Source organism: Simochromis diagramma, unplaced genomic scaffold, assembly GCF_900408965.1.
Source record: "Simochromis diagramma unplaced genomic scaffold, fSimDia1.1 OVJJ01000565.1, whole genome shotgun sequence".
In the NCBI taxonomy this organism is placed as follows: Eukaryota; Metazoa; Chordata; class Actinopteri; order Cichliformes; family Cichlidae; genus Simochromis; species Simochromis diagramma.
This window is the reverse complement of record NW_024387304.1, coordinates 3624876-3646432: the sequence shown is the minus strand read 5'-3', so window position 1 is coordinate 3646432 and position 21557 is coordinate 3624876. Positions and strand designations below refer to the sequence as shown.

Below are 21557 nucleotides of genomic sequence, written 5' to 3'. Positions count from 1 at the left end.
CTGCTGGTTAGAAGCTAGCTGGTTAGCTTAAAATCTTATACGATATGAAAAATGCCCAAACTGTGATAAACACAGGGTTGTTGAAGATATAAAGGCATCTGCTTCCATTTCTTCTTATGAACTCATATCATTTTCACCTTAAGCACATGTTAATTTTCATTATATTCTCATGGTGTTACAGTCAAATGAAAGAGTAACAGCAAAATAAAACGCATCCTTCACTGATGGAAATGTGAAAATGATCACTCTTAACGTTACCTCTGGTATAACTTCATTTTCTATTAAATGTAAGTAAGTTGCTTTTTAACAGAACAGATTATTGCCTGGGCTAATTTCATTCGAGGTGTAAATTATGTCCAACATAGTCCCTTCCGTTTTGTATACTGCTTATATTTCATATAAACATGTATTGAGCTCTTGAGGTCTTCATTATCTGACTATTTTCGATATATATTAAACATGCTTGCCCTTGAAATGTCATAATAAAAACAGACAAAGACATTAAGGACACACTTAACATAGCAGTTTCTTGAAGAAGTTTTGTCTCTGTTTTCATGATATTGACCTTTTGTGGCCATATAAATTATGACTTGACTTTGAAAATTAAATTAAAATGCTGTCTAAGGTGAGATAAACTGATGGGTGAGGAAAGGCTATAACTAAACCTAGACTTGAAGTAATGCTATTTAAGAAGTAATGCTATTATCCCAATGGTTGGTTACCATAATCATATCTATGTTTATGCCTAGCCTTAAACAGACCTTACATAATTTTCACACAACCTTAATTATTGATGATTATTATAAAGAACTGCTCATAATGTTGGCAAAAGGCAATGCAGACAACTGCAGCACCTAACTACACCCAGCAACTGAATGCAAAAGTTAAAATATACTTTTCTAACTACACTAGACGTGATATTTTGTGACATTCTTTAGATTTGATTTTTTTTGAAAAACCTGGTAAATCAGAGATTAAAGTTACAGAGTTGTGATAAACGATATTCAGAAAACTATTCTTCCATCCTTCTCTACTGTCAAATAATTGCTGCCATAAATAGTGTTCCCCAAAAACCCTTATTTATGTGATCATTTCTTAATAACATTTAACTTTACAGTAATGGATTACACAGCAGTGGGGAACACATTTCATTATAAGAAATGTCTTTCAGAAAGTGTTGTAACTAAATTTAAGGATATAATTCTTCTACTTCTACTTGCTTCAATACTATGTGCCAAAACAGTATAGAGCAGCTACCTAAACTCTACTCCCAGAGAAGTAGATTATTCTTTTAATATTCTTTTATATCCTCATGCGTGTGGATTCTGTATCACTTTAACCATAACTAGTAATGATGTCATGAATTTCTCCACAAATAAAAATTTAACAGTTAGAGAAAAATATTCATAATCATCGCACAGATATATAATTATGTACAGCAGTTTCTTATGTTATCTACTTCCAGCATACTGCAGTCAGGATTGTGGAGGACTGCATGGGAGCATGTCTCACGTGGGTGAAAACCCCTCGCCCCCTCTCTTTCTGACTAAGACGTGTACCCAGATGGACACATTTGCAGGACTATAAATCCCGCTGAGCAATTCTCCATATGAGACACATAGATGTCGTTGAACCCAAGCCCTGGGAGAAACATCGCCACTTTCAGGGATTTATTTTAATTAATTAATTTAATGGGGTGGCTGTAACTCAGAAGATAAAGCAAGTCATCTGCCAGTTGGAGGGAGATGACTTGCTGGAGCAGAAAATAGTTCATCTTAATGTCTTTGTTTTTTATCTGTGGATAGATAATCCAAGTAGTCTGGGCTTGAAAAAAGGTGGAAAACCCCCCAAAACCAGATACTAAATTTTTCATTCTCTCAGACTGAAACTTCTAACATCAACAATCACTTCCTCCAAACGATCAACGTGTCTAATAGATCCCATTCATTCAAGACTGCTCAAAGAACTCCTAGTGTTCATGTTTTGATGTTAAACATGATTATTTCTATTAACGGGCTTAAGTATTACAGTTGGCAATAATCAAACCATTAATTAAAAAGTCAATACTTGACCCAGCTGTCTTTGTTGTCTTTGCTGTCTCTGACAGTGGACTCATCTCTGTGCTTGTGCTGCCAGACCTCAGTGCAGTGTTTGACACTGCTGACCATAATATTTCACTAAAGAGATTATGCATGGCATAGTAATTAAAGCTACTGTCTAATGTAACCCAGTATGTTCATATAAATGGGGAGTCTTCCTCACACATTGGAATGGAGAGGATTAAAAATGAGTACATCAGAGAAAGCTCAAAGTCTGACAGGCGAGGTTGTGACAGTTTGGACATGTGCAGAGGAGTGAAAGTGGATATATTAAACAATGGATAATGAAGATAGTGCTGCCAGGCAGGAGGTAAAGACGTAGTGAAAGAGGAGATGCAGAGGGTTGGTGTCACAGAGGGGGATGCTGAGAGAGGGTGAGATGGAGGCAGATATCACAGGCCTGCAAAAAAAAAAAATTCAGCTGCATGGGATATTTGCATACATTTATTTTTCTTTTTTTGCAAAACTTGAAGAGTTTTCATTTAAAAAGCACAGCAGCAATGAAAAAAAAAAAAAAATCAATACTTTATTACAATTTTTGGTTGCAGACCTGTGTAATGTGCTGTGGCAACCCCTGAAGGGAGCTGCAAAAAGATGATGAAGAATCCATCCATCCAAATCAAGGTCAGTTATTTGAAGTGCTAGCTAGCATTAGAAGGGGCAATGCACAAAGTCCAAAAAAACAAAAACAAAACAAAACTCAGATGTAGGGATTGTAGAAGTGATGTAGAAGAGGTAAAGAGAGTTTCTCAGTCAGAGAAGCTGAAACAGAAAGCAACCTCTTGTGAAGGACCTACCAAAATAAAGAAAGATGCTTTGGTTATGAGCAAGAAGGATTTTGTGTTAGTTGTGGTGGATGTAATAAACTGCACAACTCAAATAGACAAGAAAACTGAACAAATCCTAAATTGTGAAGGCTGCAGACAAATACCTGGGAATCATGAGTCCAGAATGGGAGAGAGTTGAGGAAATGATAAGTGGTACGAATCCTAGCTCAAACTCGTGGGGTAGTTCATTATAGTCATTTTATTTCTCAATTACAAAAAAATGACATGCAATATGTATCCAGGAAACATGGTTAAAACAGTGGAAAAGTGGAACTTACACATGGATATACGGTTATTAGGAATGGTAGTAAGGATGGTAAAGGGGAAGGAGTGGTCACATTTGTGGAGACTGGAATAAGGTACAGATTAGTCAGTCCAGTGCTAGTAGGATTTTATGGATAGGGTGGGGCTAGTGTGTATTAATAATGGTAAAGGAACTTGATATAATAGTCTGTATGTACCTTGGTGGCATGAGGAGTGTAAGTAAAGCGGTAAAGAACAGAAAAAGAGCATTTAGACAGCTGAAAAATTACCACTCAATAAAAGCATTGATTCACTACAAGAGCACAAGCGAAGAATTAAAAGGTCTACAAAGCATACATATTGGAGGCAATGTAATAGTACTGTAATAGTATAAGCAGAGAGACATGGTTAGTGGACATTTGGGGTGTGGTGAGGAGGACAAACAAGCTTCCAAACAGTAGGGACAGAGAACAGAAGAGCGATTAATAATATAGACAAGGCAGAGCTCAATGTTCAAATGTTTGTAAAGATTCATAGTTCTGGTAATTTATCAGATATTCCTAAACAGTGCAGAAATGAGACGCTGGCAAAGAACCTTAGATGCAGGGTAAATGTAAAAAGAAATGAATTCAGAGACAGTTTGGACTTACTGCTCAGTATGAATTAAGAAAGCATTAACAAATGTTCGTCACACCTCTCCAGGTAAAGACAGTAAATGTTATACTGTGTTGGAGTACATGGATAATGACTGAGTTGTTGCTGTTTTGTGATTATTTAAAGCAGCTTGGGAAACGGGTATAATTTCATCTACATGGAAACAGTCTGCAATTGTTCCGATTTTAAAACCCAGAAAAGATCTATCAGATCCATCAAATTACAGACCAATTAACGTCTCAGTTAGGTAAAACTATAGAAAAGATGGTCACTGAAAGACTCACTTATTTTTTAGAAAGCAAGTGCCTGTTTTCATCATACCAAAATGGATTCAGTAAAGGTAAAAATGCAATGGATGCTCTGCTATGCCTACAGTCAGAGATCAGGAAGGCTCAGACTAAAATGTTTAACAGGTTGGACTTGGGGGGGGATTTCTGGATGCAGAATAAGCCAAGCCCTCAGAATTTGCAGTGGTGCATTTAAATCTCTAGTAACAGCCATGCAGGTGGAAATGGGAGAAATGTCCTTCCAAAGTAGAAGAGATAAGCTCACGCAAGAGTGCTATGAGCACAGTAAAAGCAACTTATATAGCGACTTATACATTCAAAAGGCAATAACGGAAAGTCCAGTCATACACTTGTTCTGTATATAGCACAGATTTACTTGGAGAAACAATATACACATGAAGTCCTAATATTTACAGATGGATCAAAAGACCGGTACTGCGGTCTTCATTCCTCAACTTAGAGTAACTATTAAAAAGAGACATTTAATCAATCTTAACACAGTAGAGCTGGAAGCCATAATGCTAGGTTTGCAGTGGGCAGAAATATTCAGAAAGCTATAGTTATTGCATCTGACAGTTTATCAGCACTAATGAAACTTGCAGACTGCAATAAGGACAGGTGAACAATGGTCAAGATTGTGCAATGGTGGCATAAATGTTGGATTTCTTTGGGTTCAAGCAGATGTTGGTCTGGAAAAATGAGGTAGATGTATTGGCAAAAAAGTCATTGAAATCTCTTGATTACAAATCCAAAGTTAAAAGTATTATAAACAGCTGAATCCTAAGAATATGGCAGGTATGTAGGACTACAAGAGCCACACGGTTTGGAATAATCAATTCTGTGCTTAAATAATGAATGAATCAATCAATCAAATATGCATTAGTAAATTGCATTTTTATTATTTCATTTGTTCAAACATTACTAAAGTAATTTATTGTTTAATAATTAAATTTAAAATAAAAACACTATTTTTAAATCAATATTTTAAAAAATGAATTGTCATTCCATTAATAAATACTTAAAGAAAAGAGTTTCACAAAAAAGAAATCCTCATTTGAAAAACCATTTTCGAATTCAAAATTGAAAAAGAAAATGGTTTTCAACTTAAAAAAAAAAAAAAGATTTTGAAAAGATTTTGAAAACCAGGGGCCCGCACAAGGGGGCAGTAGCGCTGCTCTAATACGTCACAGCTCCCACAAACGGAGAGATGAAGAAGCTGACGTCACTGTTAAAGATGGTGGCAATTGCGTTTCGACGTTAGCAGACAGATGAGGGCCTGAAAGGATCTGCGTTATACTCTGAATGAACGGTGTGCTAGGCTAAATCTGGGCGATTACTGACTCCTAGTAGGGAGGGGATCTGCACAGTGATCTTCTGCGCGGAGCTCCGAGCGCTCTGAGCTCAGGTTGTCTCTGCAGGCCTCGGACTGCACTGGCAAGGAAAAATAGAGGTATGTGCAAAATTTGTTTTATTGGGTATTTATTTATCATCACCATATAGCATTACTGGAACACACCATGTCTGATTGGGTGACTGATCGTTCTTGTATTTCCACGTTTTTCACTTGAATCGGGTCCTAATTTGTATGATTTTTTTTAAGTCTCATTCCCACCAATCAGTAATATTAGTTTATTCAAATAAAATGATTCATGGCTGTTTATATGTTTATGTTTATATTTTTTGAAAACATGTCTTCATTCAAACTTTTTTATGATGGATGACATAGTTCAAACCTGATGTGTTAAATGGTTTTAATCACTTAGGGTAGGTTATCCTTAGTGGTCATATAGACATATACACAAATTTGTATATATTTTGTAAAAAAATAAATAAATAAAAAAAATGCAAGTTTTGAAGTTTACATTTTGAACGTATTAAAGGTGTACAGTTATTGTAGTGGAGGTGGTGGAGAGTTATTCAGCTCCTTCCCTACAGCATAACCAGCCTTGTGGATGAGTTTGAGTCTGTTTATACCCGTGACCCCAGGGTCAGATTGTATGCATCCTTAGCATTAGCATACTGTAGGTCAAAGTCAAATTTATGTCAAAGAATCAACTGACATAAAAACACAGGAAAAGATGACAGAATTTAAGAAAGGGCACATAAAATGAGAGAACCTGAGTAACAACACAAATAAGACTAAATTATATTGTGTATATTTGTGTTATAATAAAATAACACAAATAAAATCAGAATGAGTTCTGACCACTCATTCTGATTTAAAGCCAGGTTCTGAAAATGCTTTGGGGAAGTCCAAGATAGATAAAATGATCTCCTGGAACAGACCATAAACTGTAAAGGTTGCAGTGTAGCGTCCAAGTTGAGACAGTTGAAATCAAAGCAATGAAGGCACTCAGGTGCTGAGTCCATAACCGGGCTGTGGCAAAGTGAATAATGTCACATGCGGCTGTGGGTGGCGCAGTGATTAGCACTGTTGATTCTATCAACCAGCTGGGTCCTTTCGGTTTGCATGTTCTCCCTGTGTTTGTGTGGGTTCTTTCTGGGCACTCTCCGGTTGTCTGTCTCTATGTGTTGGTCCTATGACAGACTGACAACCTGTCCAGCCCCTACCCCCACTGTTGGGTAAATTCCAGCAGTGCACAGTTCAGTGTTAAAAAGAATAGCAAGCCCCCCTCCCTTCTGCCCACCACTCACAGAAAGCTGTCCCTGTTGGCCCAAACAACAGGGTGGAAGAGACGTATGTGTTGTCATCCATCTGCCTGTGGACTGCCGGCTCTGTGGTTCAGGCATTGCTCTCATTGATCATACCTGCATCTGATGAACACCAATTCAATTTCAAGCGTGTCCTCAGCAAATTTGAATCAAAGTTTAGAAAAATTTGAGTATTTTTGAAATGACAAAAAGGCTTTGATGAAATAGTGTCTCATCTCCACTAATAAAAGAATTGTTGAAAATAAGTAGCGTGTGGAATGTGGCTAATTGCTTTAGAGCAATTTCAAGTTCAGCATAGTGGAATTAAATGTCTATTTTAATGTTATGTCATATGCCTGTGTTTGAGTGATAAATCATCTTCTTTTTGTGATTTTTAGATGCAGCACAGCTGAGAAGAAGCAGGAAAAGTTCGTAATCTTTTACCAGTGAGCAGGGAAAATGAGTTGTTCAGAAGAGGTGAGCTCAAAAAGAAACCAACATGTTTCAGGATACATGGGCAACAAAAATAAGAATGAGCATCACATAGTGCAGATTCGTGTGTATGGCTCATCATATCTGATGATTGTCTAACCCTGCTGTAGAGTTTTTCTCGGCATTGCAAACACTAATTACATTGTACAATGTCTGTAGAACCATTCTGATGATGTTTTACTGCAATGATCAATTTTTAATGTTGACACGTCACATAGTGGATGTTTCAAAGAGACTTTTAATAGTGTGGGAGCATTTCACAAAAAACAAAGTTGAATGCAAGCTGTGCAAAGCAGAGCCTTGCATGGTAGCGCGACTGCAGTGCATGAGCATTAAGCAACTCTGGAGCCGTCATGTCAACGCTAGAGTTTTAGAGAATTAAGTTTGTTTCAATTTAGCGTCAGTTTGACACCTTGTTAATTAGGGATGGGTATCGAAAACCGGTTCTTGTTGAGAACCAGTTCCCACTGTTTCAATTCCTTGGAATTGTTTGCCATTTTTGCAAACGATTCCCTTATCGATTCCAGTCGCCCCGAATGACGTCACCACATTGCGGAGCGTCATTTACCTGGCAACGAACACGGCGCCTAAGCGGCTCAAACGCTCAAAAGTTTGGTCATACTTCACGAGAACGGAAGACAACAGGGCAACTTGCAATACTTGCAAAGTAGATATTTCATTTAAGGGAGGAAACACTACGAATATGCAAAAGCATTTGCTCACAAAACACGCAATAACCTTAAATGAATGTCGTGTTTTTAATTCCGCTCCGGACTCGTGAATCTCAACCCAGCAGCAGCGGTAACGTTTGCACATCCTCTCCCGTTAATGCGGCAGGTAAATAATCAACTAACAGTGCATATTATGTTAGCGCGATCTGCCTTATTACAAAACCTGCCATTACTGTGCGCTGCATTTAGGTGACCATGATGAGAGAGACAGACAGAGTCTGGCTGGCGCTCGCTGGCAGTTCTCGCTGCAGTCTACCGGTAGCGTCTCCTTTCAGGCCAGGATAGACGAATGTCACCGAGCAGTGACTAAGTTTGGGGTAAAAGCCTTGCACCCATTTGCCACAGCAGATGATTTTCGGTAAGTGAATGTGTTTAATTGTAGGCAGGGACATTACTGGATATTCTTGTGTAATTGCTACAGAATAATTTATGTTATACTTTGTTATTGCTCCAGAAGAATATTTATTTTTTTTAATAGTTTACATTTACAGTTTTTTTTTGTTTGTTTGGTTTTTTTTTTTTTCCTGGGGACCCTGTGACACCCATTGAAGAGCCGTAGGCTGGATCTCTTAAGATCTCACTGTTGGGTTTGTAAGGCCATGTTACTCCTAAATTTCTATCTTGTTCAAAGAGAAGATATAAAACAAAGTTCTAAGCTAATCGATCCTTAGTGCTCTCCTTTTTTTAAAAAGAATCGATAACGGAATCGATAAAGAATCGAATCGTTAAACAGAATTGAAAATGGAATCTGAATCGTGAAAATCTTATCAATACCCATCCCTACTGTTAATGTATCTTCGTTTACCTGTTGGAAACAAGCTAATTGCTTGCCAAGTGAACACCAGTTCAGTTATGTTAGCTAACAGGTGAACTGCGATAGTAAACCAGTGACCTGGAGTTGCTGTTTCCTTGATGTGGTTGTTGTTCTTGTTTTGGGTTTTTTTTTTTTGTGGGTGTGTGTGTGTGGTTTGGTTTTTTTGGTTTGTTTTTTTGCATTAACTTTAACATTATTTGACATCAGTTTTTGATAACTAATTCAATTCCATTTTATTTAGATGGCACCATATCCCAACAACAGTTGCCTCAAGGCACTTAATTTAGTGCCTTACTAGATTAGTAACAGCTTTGTTGGTTTTTGTTTGTTTGTTTTCTGTTTTGATAGTAATAAGCGAAGGGTGTCTAGATGATTTTTGCGCTGAAGGACAGACTCACGCAACCAGCAAATGGTTGACATCTTAACTAGGGGTGCAACGATACACAAAATTCACGGTTCGGTTCGGTTCGATACTTTGGTGTCACGGTTCGATTTTTTTTTCGATACAAAAAAATGTTCATGCCTTTTTAATTTGTCATTTATTAAAATTATTAATATATATTTTAACTCAAAAGTACAGTTTTTAAATTTAATGTTGCTGAAACAAAAGTAATTTAAAAAAATAAATATCTCTCAGGGCTCTCAAAGTTTCAAAATCCCTGGTAGCCCTTCGGGCAGGGACTCTTCAGTTTTTGGTAGCCCAAAATAAATCTAAGTAGCCCGAATAAAAAAAAAAAAAAAGAGAGCAATTTTTTGATTGACGTTTTGTTTCCTGTTTTGTTTCCTTTACAGTATTATACTTTAAAGTATAATACTGTAAAGGAAACAAAACATTAATCAAAAAATTGTTGAAAAACAAATGACAACATTGTATAAAAATTACAATCATCAACTCAAATACTTGGTTCTAATTGAACAGAAATTTCTATGAACTTGTAAGAACTGTGTAGGACATGAATCAGTCTGTGTCAGATCCTGAATTTGAAATTTCCACTGAAGTCACGGGTAAGAGACAAGTGGAACCAAGATCGAGGGCATTTGCTTTTTGAAGTTTGCAAAGACTGCTAAATTTTGCCAGTGGTAGTTCACTCTTTGCAACATAGTACGCTGTTCTAAACAGATTTTTCAGGTTTATTTTTAGTATGTTATTTGCAATTGGTGTTTGTTCTGGGAAAGATATTGCAGACTGAGCAATAATGCATTTCTTGCATTTCTCATGGGTTCTAATGGGGGCCTTTCTTCAAATGACTGGTCCCAGTAACCATTTGAAGAAACCAGACTCAGAAATCGAGAGAAAACCAACAACACAGCCGGCAGAACATTATGTTATTTACACGGGTGCACATAAGTGGTCCGCATGTGTGCATTCGCTGTCAAAATAAAAGACGCGCACCAGATAAGAAGTTGCAACGCGCGTTTGCGTCCATATAAAAAGCACTGTTTTTGTCCGCTAGAGTGGGATTTTCACGGCACATTCTGCACCATATCTGTGCGTTCATCATTTGTTTGAAGCCAGCTCACCTCCTGCAACCACTTTTCCGAGAATACGCGCTTCTTTTGTGGTTCGGACTCCTTCTGACATTTGTTTGGAGGTGGAGGAACACCAAAGTAATTGCTTAAAGGAGCTTCTTCGACATCTTTAAGAGTTCTAAACAAATGTCTGTCCTCCTCCAGAAAATCTTATGTACGCAAACACGCGTTGCAACTTCATATCTTGTGCGCGGTTTTTTGGGGTTTTTTTGACAGCGAATGCGCACCTGCGGACCACTTATGTGCAGCCCTGGTTATTTAGCTCATCATATTGCAGCCACAGAAATTCTTTTGTCCATGAAACCATAAAGCTGCACTTTCTTTTTGCCTTAGTCTGATTTGTCATAACTTTTCCGTTTTGTGGTAAGCTTTTCTTTGGCTGTCACTTCTTCACCCTGACCTGTCTTATTTGGCTCAGCAGAACTAAAATATATATCCTGCTGCTTTTACACACACTCACATAACGGTCAGCGATTCTCTGCACGATCAACCTCTCACATGTTTAAGCTTGCTGCGGGAGATTTCACTTGTCATGTTTGCATAGTAAGCTAACGATTGATAAGACTATGTCAGAGGAATTGGTGCGCAAATTATCATCACTCACCAATCAGTGCTGTCGCTCTCTATACACAGTTCGCACGATTGCAAAGTGAAAGCAAAAAACAAGCGCAAATTCAAACGCGATTTCAATAAGTCACATATTGACAGTGGCTCATCGATGCCAATGACATAATTACCCAGCTACATTTCCGAAAGAATGCAAAAGCATTGACATATATTTTTGCTTCCTACAATAGCCCGACGGGCAGGGAAGAGATAGATTTTGGTAAACCGACTGAAAAAAATCGCTAGCCCCGGGACGTCGGGCTAGCGATTTTGCAAGCCCTGTATCTGATTGAGGAATCACTCATCTTTGGAAGAGAGAGTTTATTACAGAGAAATGTCTCTTTCCAAAATAAAAGCTATACTATACGCTTCTTCTGGGCTATATTCTCAGCAGCATATTGTAGCGGGTCAGGGCTGTTCGGGGTTCTGTTTGTACAGTTATGTTGCCATAGTGACGGGTGACGCCCTCTCGCTGCGACGGTGTGTCCTTCCGGGGTCAGAGGGCGCTCTGTGTGTTGTTGTTGTTGTTGTTGTTGTTGTTGCTGTGCGGTTGCCGCGCTGAGCAGTTAGCTAGCGGCAGTGTTCTTCTGCAGATGTCAATAAACGGCTGTGCTCCCTGGCTAGCTCACGGGAAGCAAGACCAAACGATACCTCCGTCTCCTCCTTGTCTGAGCTCGCCACAATATTAAACCATATCAGGTCCCCATAAGGAGAATCATGTGCTAACGGCTGTCTAAATGACTCGGGTAAAGTTTGTAGCATGCTTGTTGTTTTTATCTGCTTCCACTTGTCTTTGCACTAGGATGATGTCAGAGTAAATGTGCAGTCATATTCGTTGTGTTCCCACTAGTGCTGTCAGCGTTAATCTCGTTGAAATGACGTTAACGCCACAACACGGCAAATCTCCGTTAACGAGCTACCCCTGATCGCCCCGTGCGTGGGGCTAGACGGCCAACACGTTAATGAGCTAACTGCACTAACACACTACTTCCCACCCATGTAATTGAGCATTGCGTGGCACATCCAACATACTGTTTTACTTTAGTCCATGACGCGCTTACCTTCAGGGTCATACGTCACATGAAAACCAAAAACGCCAGATCTGAATGAGGGTGGGGGAGGTTCAATTTGCCATGTTGCAAGGAGAGCTTAACTTCTGTCTGCTAGCTTGCCCTGCGCTCTTCCTTCTGACGATGCTGTCTGTGTTGAACGCTCAGTGGATCTGCGCTCGACAGTGCAGCCTAGGCGGAGTAGTCGAACGCTGATTCACTGAGCGCTCAACACAGACAGCATCGTCAGAAGGAAAGTTGATAAAATAAATTACAAATTTTGTATTGTTCGATACATATGCGTACCGAACCGAAAGCACTGTATCGAACGGTTCAATATCGATACGAGTATCGTTGCACCCCTAATCTTAACAGAGAGGATTCTCTGTCATGGCAACAACATGAGACCAATATCCATAGTTAAAAAATGATAATCAGCACATATCATTCAGGTTACAGCTTACACAGCTTTCCAGAATTTATTTTACAAGGCTAATGGAGGGGAAGTATGAAACTGCTCTTTGTAAGCTTAAAGGTGCTCTTGAATCAAACGCTCTTAAATCAGTCACTAAGTGATAACATTATCTTCTGCCTCATAAACATGCAACTTGATGAATTGCACACTGGGCCAAACATTGCTCCTTGGATTGAGCATACTGTAGACAAGTTTGAGATTCCACCAAGCAAAGTTGCATCTGTGACAATGGCTCCAATGTAGTGCTGGCTGCAAACATCCTGCAGGACAAATATGGGTGGGTGTTTATCTGCTGTGCAGGGCACTCTTTACAGTAGGTGTTCAATAATGCACTGAAACGCCTTTTGATCAGTGATAATGATGATGTGCTGGTATGAGGGGATTCTGGTAATAATGTGGGCAGTGGAGTTTTGAACTAGTTGAAGCTTATGGAGGGATTTTTGGGGGGAGACCATGCAAGAGAGAATTACAATAGTCAATGTGGGAGATAACATGACTATGAACAAGAATGGATGCAGACTAGGTGGAAAGAGATGGACGTAATCGGTAGGGATGGGTATCGTTTAGGTTTTATCCGATACCAGTACCAAACCGGTACTTTTGAAACTGTGCCGGTGCTTAAATGGTGCTCGAACCGGTGCTTAAAGAATGGAGAACACACACTTTGTCCAAAAACCTCTCATGTTTAGCTGTTTTCCACTTTTTCTTTGGTCATTTTAGCCTTTTTGGCCAGGGTGAAAGGAGCATCTTCCATCAAACAAGAAGACAGCCGCAAGTAACTACGACGGTGTTTGCTAGTTCACCTTACATGCATTAATTTAATAACGTGGTTAGCCTACTCAACATAAATTATACACGTGCAACATTAAGCTACTCACGCAGAGAAGAACGGCTGCTGCTGCATCATCATCCGTCATCATTTCTGCTACACTGGCAGGGCTAGGGGCCAGGACTCTACTCTTCGGGTTTTTGGGGGATGTTGCTAACTCCGGGTCCGATAACAGGCAAACCACCCACAGTAGATGTGCACGGTGTGAGGTCTCGCAGCAAGCTATGAAATACGCCGCATTTCTCGGCTTTTAACAAAATGCTATACGTCGCCAGGTGTTTCATCAGATTCGAGGAGTTACCTCCTTTGCACAGTATCACCTTAAAGCACTTGTTACAGGCTGCTGAGTTTGTATCTTTTGCTGTGAAGTACAGCCAGAATTTGACCGCTTCGCCTTGGGCATTTTTAATCTGTAGCTCTGCTCTAAAAGAACGTACGTACCTGGGCCCGCCTACTATCCTCGAAAAGGTAAAATGATTGGCTAGAATCCAAAGTGTGTGACATCTCAGGGAAAAAAAAAAAAGCACCGAAATGTGCGCTGCTTTTTGGTCTGGTTACTACCGCTTATGTCAGAACCGATACCGGTACCCATCCCTAGTAATCGGTTAACGTTCCGTAGATTGATATGAGATTTGTAGGATAGTGAGCTGTCTAGAATGACACCAAGGCTCTAATGGGAGAACTATGGAGTTATCAGTAGTGAGGGTGAAATGATTTGCCTTGAGTAGGTTGGATTTATTGCCTATAAGAAGGATTTCAGTTTTATCCTCATTGAGCTTAAGAATATTAAAGCTGAACCAGGGTTCAGCTAGAAGGACTGAGTGAGAGATGGCGTTGAAGGTTGAACTCGGATCCAAAAGGATGAGAATGTTCAGAAGACCAGAGTCAGCTCTGAGTAAAATATTATCAGTAACTTTAAATAAAGCAGTTTGTGACATGAGCGAAAGCCAAATTGAATTCTGTCATAGATGTTATTATTAACCAAGTGTGAATGAAGCTGAACTATGACTATTTTTTTTTTTTCCAAGTATTTTAGAAATGATGGGTAGATTAGAAATTGGTCAGAGGATGTTAAAGTTGTCAGGCTCCAAAGAAGTTTTTTTCAGTATATGAGTGACTGAAGCAATCTTGAATAAGGAGGGAACGATACCGGTGGTGAGTGAATGATAGCAGAGATGAGTGGGAGTAAGGAAGAGAGGCAGGATTTCATAAGTCCTGTAGGCATAGGATTAAGATGATATGTAGCCCGCTTTGATTTACATATAAACTCAGAAATATCACATATATCAGGAACATGAAAGGTGGAAAAAGGCTCAAAATGGAGAAAACCTTCTGAAGTGGGGGTAGACACAACATTTGAACTGAGTTGGTGGTGAATGTTATTAATTTTCGTAGTGAAGAACAGCATCAAGGACTTACAGGTTTCAGATGAATAAAAGTGTGGTGGTAAAGCATCAGAGGGGTTGAAGAAGTTTGTAGAAAAGCAAAAACAGGATCCTGGTGTTACCCTCATAAGAACTGCCTTATCCTCATGCCTTATCCTGTCTTCCTTCTGTCACCCCAGCAGATGGCCCCGCCCCTCCCAGAGCCTGGAGGTTTCTTCCTGTTAAAAGGGAGTTTTTCCTTCCCACTATCGCCAAAGTGCTTGCTCATAGGGGGTCATATGATTGTTGGGTTTTTTTCTGTATTTATTATTGTAGAATCTACTGTACAATATAAAGCACCTTGAGGCGACTGTTGTTGTGATTTGGTGCTATATAAATAAAATTGAATTGAACCGATAATACTTGCATAAAAGGTTTGTTTGGCCTGGTTAATGGAATCTTTATACTGGAGTTCACAGATTTCTGCATTATGCTCTAGTTCACGAGTTTTGGCCTTCAATGCTCAGAGGTCAGAGGTAAATCATGGAGCAGAGCGAAGGAAACGGAGTGGGATTTTACAGAGCCATAGAATCAAGGACCTTTTGGAGTGAGTGGGAAAGCCGATTTAAAAACCCTCACGAGAGGGTTGACAAATCAGCTAATTATTTTTCTGATTGGTCCATTAGTCAGCATTATTTCAATCACTCCTATCTCCACTTCCTACGAGCACAGGTCCTGTTGCAGGCTCCAGTACATGCTTTACCTTATCTGCTCAAGTCTGCCCACCTGTGAATATCAACCTCATGATTCCAGGCCAAGCTTGTAGTTAATGATGAAATATAAATTACTTAAAGTTCTATATTGTTTTATAAATTATTAAGTGCTGTTAACAATTCTCAAATGTGTTTTTAAGTTATTTATTAACTCTTAATAATTGCTGTGGGCTCCTCAATGTAGGTTCTCCCTGGGTACTTCAGGTTCTTCTCACATTCATGTATGTTGTTAGGTTAACTAGTGAGTCTAAACTGGCCAGAGGTGTGGCTAATTTCTCTCTGTGAGTGGATTGATGTATGGATTGATTGATTGATTGTGTCCTGGCTCTTTGCTCTCCCCTCTTACCCCTCACCCCCATCTGGTCTGTTCTACCTGACTTTGGGTTAGAGGTGGCATGCACAATGGACAGGACAGAGGTTTTGTGTTTCCTCCATTTTGATAATTGTTTAAGCACTGCAATAGCAAATCTCATACTGTATCTCAGAATAAGCAGTAGCGTATTTAAGCACAAAAACCTATGTAACTTTCCCTAAAATTACAATCTGGGCTGTATCTAACAAACCTCAAAAAACTGTGCATCTTTTATATGTTAACACTCCATGATATACAGGGACTATTTGAGCAAGTTCTCAGCTGACCTTAATTTGTCTTTTTTTCCCCACTTAGCTGAAACCGTCAGATCCAGACAGAAGCAGACCTCACCAGTGTCTGACCTGTGGGAAATGTTTCACTCGGATCTGTAGTCTAAGAAGGCACGAACTGAGTCACACATCAGAGGAACTATACCACTGTGAACAGTGTGGCAGCAGTTTCAGCCAGTTAAATGCTTACAAGATACACCTGTATACTCACCCTGAAGACACCTCATATTGCTGCAACAAGTGTGGGAGAGATTTCAGTGACCAGAGTTCCTACAGAAAACACCTTCGCGACCACACTGGACCGTATCAGTGTGAGCAGTGTGAAAAGAGTTTCAGTTACTTAAGTATTTACAAAATACACATGCGTGTCCATACTAAAGAAAAGCCATACTGCTGTGACAAGTGTCCCAAGAGTTTTAGCTTTTTAAGCTCATACAAGCGGCACCAGCTGAGCCACAGTGGAGAGAAACCTTACCAGTGTGATTTTTGTGGAAAAAGTTTCACTCAGTCAGGCCATTTCAGTCTTCATCTGCGGAACCATACCGGAGAGAAACCATATGAGTGTGGCCAATGTGAAAAGAGCTTCAGTGACTTAAGTAGTTACAAGATACACCAGCGTGTCCACACAGGTGAGAAGCCATACTGCTGTGACCAGTGTGGCAGGAGTTTTTCTCAGCTGGGTAATTATAAATCACATTTACGCATACACACAGGAGAAAAACCATTCCAGTGTGAATTATGCAAGAAAAGCTTCTCTATTTCAAAAACATACAAGCAACATATTCACACTCATACGGGAGAGAAACCCTATAATTGTAAAGAATGTGGAAAGAGTTTTGGTCGTCTAAGCAATTATATTCGCCACCTCCGCATCCACACTGGAGAGCAGCCATTCAGCTGTGACCAGTGTGGGAAATGTTTCAATAGCTCATACAGTTACAACCGCCACTTACGTGTTCACACTGGAGAGAAACCATATTGGTGTTCACATTGCAAGAGACTGTTCACTCGGTCACAGTCCTTAAAGACTCATCGCTGCACTGTAATACATGACGATGACGAGAGAGAGAGTGAGGTGAGCTGCTCCTCGACCAATTCCAACCTACAGAAAGAGGTGACAAACTAATGTACATGTCAAATGAACATGTCTGACATGATGAAAATACCTAGACAAAGCTGATAACTTGCAAGAACTTTTTTGATAAAGAGGATGTTTAAAGGGACAAGTGGATTGGGGAAAAAAATGTCCCCCACACTATAAGAGCTCTGGACACCTTGTTATTGGAGCTATCTTTGGGACTCTTTTTGGGAATCTCGTGTGATACCTTTGTTCTTTTGTAGGTGATGACAGGGCCAATACTGGTTTATACTAGAATCTGATAATGGCCAGACTAATGGCCACATTTAAAGATTAATGCGAACAGCCAAAAAAATCTGATCTGACCACTAGGCCTGTCTGGTCCAATCAAGGGCCTGCCCGTCTCTGCCTGAGGTGAGCTCTGTTGTCAGATGGAGGCAGTATATAAAGTATGTGTTGTTGGTTTGTGACTCACAACATAGAAAGAGCTGATGAGTGTTTAAAAACCATGGAAAACGGCCACTGTCTGTGCTTTTCATGTTTAGTTAGATTTTTTTTTTTTTCTTTTTTTAAATTCTATGAAGTTTTTTTTGTTTTGTTTTGTTTTTCATGGTTCTCTTATTATCGGTTAAACCCGCTATCCCTGCTCTATACCTGCCCACTTGTCAACCAAATAAGTTTTGGGAGTTGCTTACATCATCTGCTTCTAGCTGTGCACAGCCAGGATCTTGGAGACTGCCCAGGAGCTTCTAAAAACCCCTCTTCCTGCTCTGTCCAACTGAAAAATGTATGCAGTCGGACACATTTGCAGGACCATAAAACCAGCTTTACTCTGACACAGAGATGCTATTTTGAATTTAAAAAAAAAAGTGAAAAGATTCACTTCTTTGAATTTAGCAGACTTTTGATGTCACCTGCTTAATTGAATTGAATTGAATAGCCCTTTATTGGCATTGTATGAAATTGGGTGCTCCACAGTAACTTTGCCAGGATAAAACATAAATAGTAGACAGTAGGAATAAGCAGCAACCAGGATAAATGTATGCAAAACAAGAGAAAAGCACACATTAAAGAACAAAAAGGACAAGGTCCCACCGAGATTTGTACCCTAATAGACTGGAATTGATAGAGCACTTTTATAATTGCTCAAGCTGCATCAGCCCAACCACACACATTCATAAAGTGCTGTATCCTGTGCACTTCAAACACATCACTACAGCACAGCATCAGGGCTAACTGGGGTGCAGTTAGTTGACTGGAGGTGGCCTGCTGGTTACATGATAAGGGTAGTGAAATATCAGTACTTTAGCCGTGATAGTAGTAATATATAGTTAATCAGTATACTGTGATTACTTTTATAGAAATGTGATGGTGATCATGGGAAGACTTGAGTGGCCCACATGGGTCTCATCAATCATAAAATATCTAACAGAAATAACTATTGAACATGCTCACCCCTTTTAAATTTCCTAAAATGCAGAAATTCTCCAGATTAACCCGTGTATGGTCTTCATTTTTGGGACCTTCTGGTATTCTTCTGAACATATTTGGGGTTTTAGTAACAAGTCTGAAATAAAATTTCCCTTCATAAACCATTAACATATTATGTCTGTATCTCATTTTTAAACAGAAAAAAGCATGTTTAATGATTGCAATCAGTCTTTACTGGAACACAATTAGCAACAGACGTGTGGTTCGTGATTTGTCATAAGGTTATATTTTATTTTAAGCTTTCAGTATAGTGGATTTTTATCTTGGAGAAAAGGAATTGAGACAATGTCCTCATTAGCATTAATATGCGTTCCAACCATTGTCAGCTTTGTTTTGAGAAGCTACTATCCGAAGTTGTATGATGTGAAAAACTGTCCCCCTAGTTTCTTTCAGCAGCTCCTCCATCTGGCTTATGTGTATAAATGTTCTGTTCCATACATTAAAATACAGTAAGATCACATGCAGCCATATACTGCCTTGAAGGGTCAGGGGCGGAAAACTCGACTCCAGGTTCACTGCGAGATATATAAAGAGAGGCTGAATAAGTATCATCTAGCCCTGAAGGATGCAAGGGAGTCATTTTTCTCTGAGAGTATTCATAGAAACAACAATAATGCTAGGACATTGTTTGCTACAGTGGAAAGATTAACTACTCCTCCAGTGGCAATAGCCCCTGAACTAAGCTCCACCAGGGCCTGCAATGAATTTGCCAGCTTCTTTATTGAAAAGATCTTGAAAATCAGAAGATCAGTTGGAACATTAGTTTCAACCCCAATACCGACGTTAAGCCCAATTAGCACTTATGCAGAGAAAATGACTCTCTTTCAAACAATAAATCAATCAAGCCTCGATAAAATTATTGAGAATCTAAACTCTGCCACCTGCTGCTTGGATATATTACCGACAGGTTTTCTTAAAAAGGTCCTCCCAGCCATCAGGGAGGATCTGATCCAAATAGTTAGCGCATCCCTCCTATCAGGTGTCTTTCCCAAAGCCTTAAAAACAGCAGTTATCAAACCAATATTAAAGAAAAAGAACCTAGACAGCACATTAATGCAAAACTACAGACCAATCTCTAATCTTCCATTTATCGGTAAAATTATTGTAAAAGCTGTTTTCCAGCAGTTAAACAGCTTTCTCACAATGAACAACCGCTTTGATATTTATCAGTCTGGTTTTCGTAGGCACCACAGCACCGAGACAGCCTCAAAGTGTTTAATGACATCCGTATAAATAATGACCGTGGGAAATCCACAGTATTGGTACTACTGGACCTTAGTGCGGCGTTTGACACCGTTGATCATGATATATTACTGGAACATCTAGAGAGCTGGGCCGGACTCTCTGGTACAGCACTCGACTGGTTCAAGTCCTACCTTAAGAACAGGAACTTCTATGTGTCAATTAGCCAATTTTCATCACAAAATATAGAAATCACATGCGGGGTCCCCCAGGGTTCCATCCTAGGGCCCCTCTTATTTAGCATTTACATACTCCCGTTAAGCCAGATTATAACCACCAATAATATTAACTACCACAATTTATGCAGACGATACTCAACTTTATATCTCAATGTCACCAGGTGATGTTGAACCTATCCAAACTCTTAATAAATGCATTGAGCAAATTAATAACTGGATGTCTCATAATTTCCTTCAACTGAACAATAACAAAACTGAAGTACTTATCTTTGGACCCAAAAAAGATCGATTAAATATCAGTAATCAGCTCAAACTGGTCCAACTAGAAACTACCGACCAGGCCAGAAATTTCGGTGTAATAATGGACTCAGACCTGAACCTCCAGGGCCACATAAAAGTTATAACAAAGTCAGCCTTCTATCACCTGAGGAACATTTCTAGGATTAAAGGACTGATGACACAAGGAGACCTAGAAAAACTCATCCATGCATTTATCTCTAGCCACCTTGATTACTGTAACAGTATCTTCACAGGTTTACCCAAAAAATCAATTAGACAACTGCAGCTGATTCAGAACGCTGCTGCTCGTGTTCTCACTAGAACCAAGAAAATAGAGCACATTACTCCAGTTCTTAAGTCATTACACTGGCTCCCTGTAGCTCAGAGAATAGACTTTAAAGTGCTTTTATTAGTTTATAAATCCTTGAATGGGTTGTACATTAGAGATCTGCTATCATGGTACAAACCATCCAGATCAGTTAGGTCCTCCAGCTCTCGTTTATTGACCGTCCCTAGAACCAGAACTAAGCATGGAGAAGCAGCTTTTAGTTTCTATGCTCCTCACATCTGGAACACATTATCGGGAGAATGCAAAGCTGCAGAGACACTGAACTCTTTTAAGTCTAAAATTAAAACTTACTTATTTAGACTTGCTTATGAGTAACTGATCCTATTATGGCTCTCTACTTGTTTGTTTTAATTTTTCATATAAATTATTGTCTTGATTATTGTTTTATTGTAAATGCTTTCTTGTATTTTACTTTTATAGTGTTTTATTTTTAATCATGTAAAGCAGCGGTCCCCAACCTTTTTTGCGGCACGGACCGGTTTATGCCCGACATTATTTTCAGGAAAACCGAGTTAACGATAAAAACGATAACAAAATAACGCTGAAAACCGATAAAAACCCTGAAAACCATACATTTCACATCTGAGCCTCAACTCTCGTGGCCCGGTACCAAACGTCCGAGGCCCGGGGGTTGGGGACCGCTGATGTAAAGCACCTTGAATTGCCTTGTGCTGAAAGTGTGCTATACAAATAAAATTGCCTTGCCTTGCCTTTAAACCATTCGTGGGCCTAGTGTCATGAAGTTGTCCCACAGTGCAGATTATCCCTGCCTTATAACCGATCTTGATTCCCAGTCATCAAATCTAATGATCCTTGAGAATAAATAAAATCTCTTTAGAGACATTGCAGCTCTAAAAATTTCTCTCCCTGTC

The 21557-nt window shown here is 39.4% G+C and overlaps 1 protein-coding gene across 2 annotated transcripts; it reads left to right on the top strand.

The window, feature by feature from the left end:
- The first annotated feature begins 5297 nt into the window (after positions 1 to 5297).
- On the top strand, positions 5298 to 20535 carry LOC120716666 (zinc finger protein 239-like). Of its 2 annotated transcripts, XR_005692015.1 has the most exons (4): positions 5298 to 5560; positions 7161 to 7239; positions 16093 to 19729; positions 19762 to 20535. XR_005692015.1 is itself a non-coding variant. In XM_040004242.1 (3 exons), exons 2-3 carry the CDS (start codon positions 7222 to 7224, stop codon positions 17191 to 17193), a joined length of 1119 nt encoding a protein of 372 aa, XP_039860176.1. In that variant the 5' UTR covers positions 5298 to 5560; positions 7161 to 7221; the 3' UTR covers positions 17194 to 20535. The 2 variants fall into 2 exon arrangements, 1 of the variants encoding a protein (XP_039860176.1); XM_040004242.1 differs by having other exon boundaries at positions 16093 to 20535.
- Positions 20536 to 21557: the final 1022 nt, after the last annotated feature.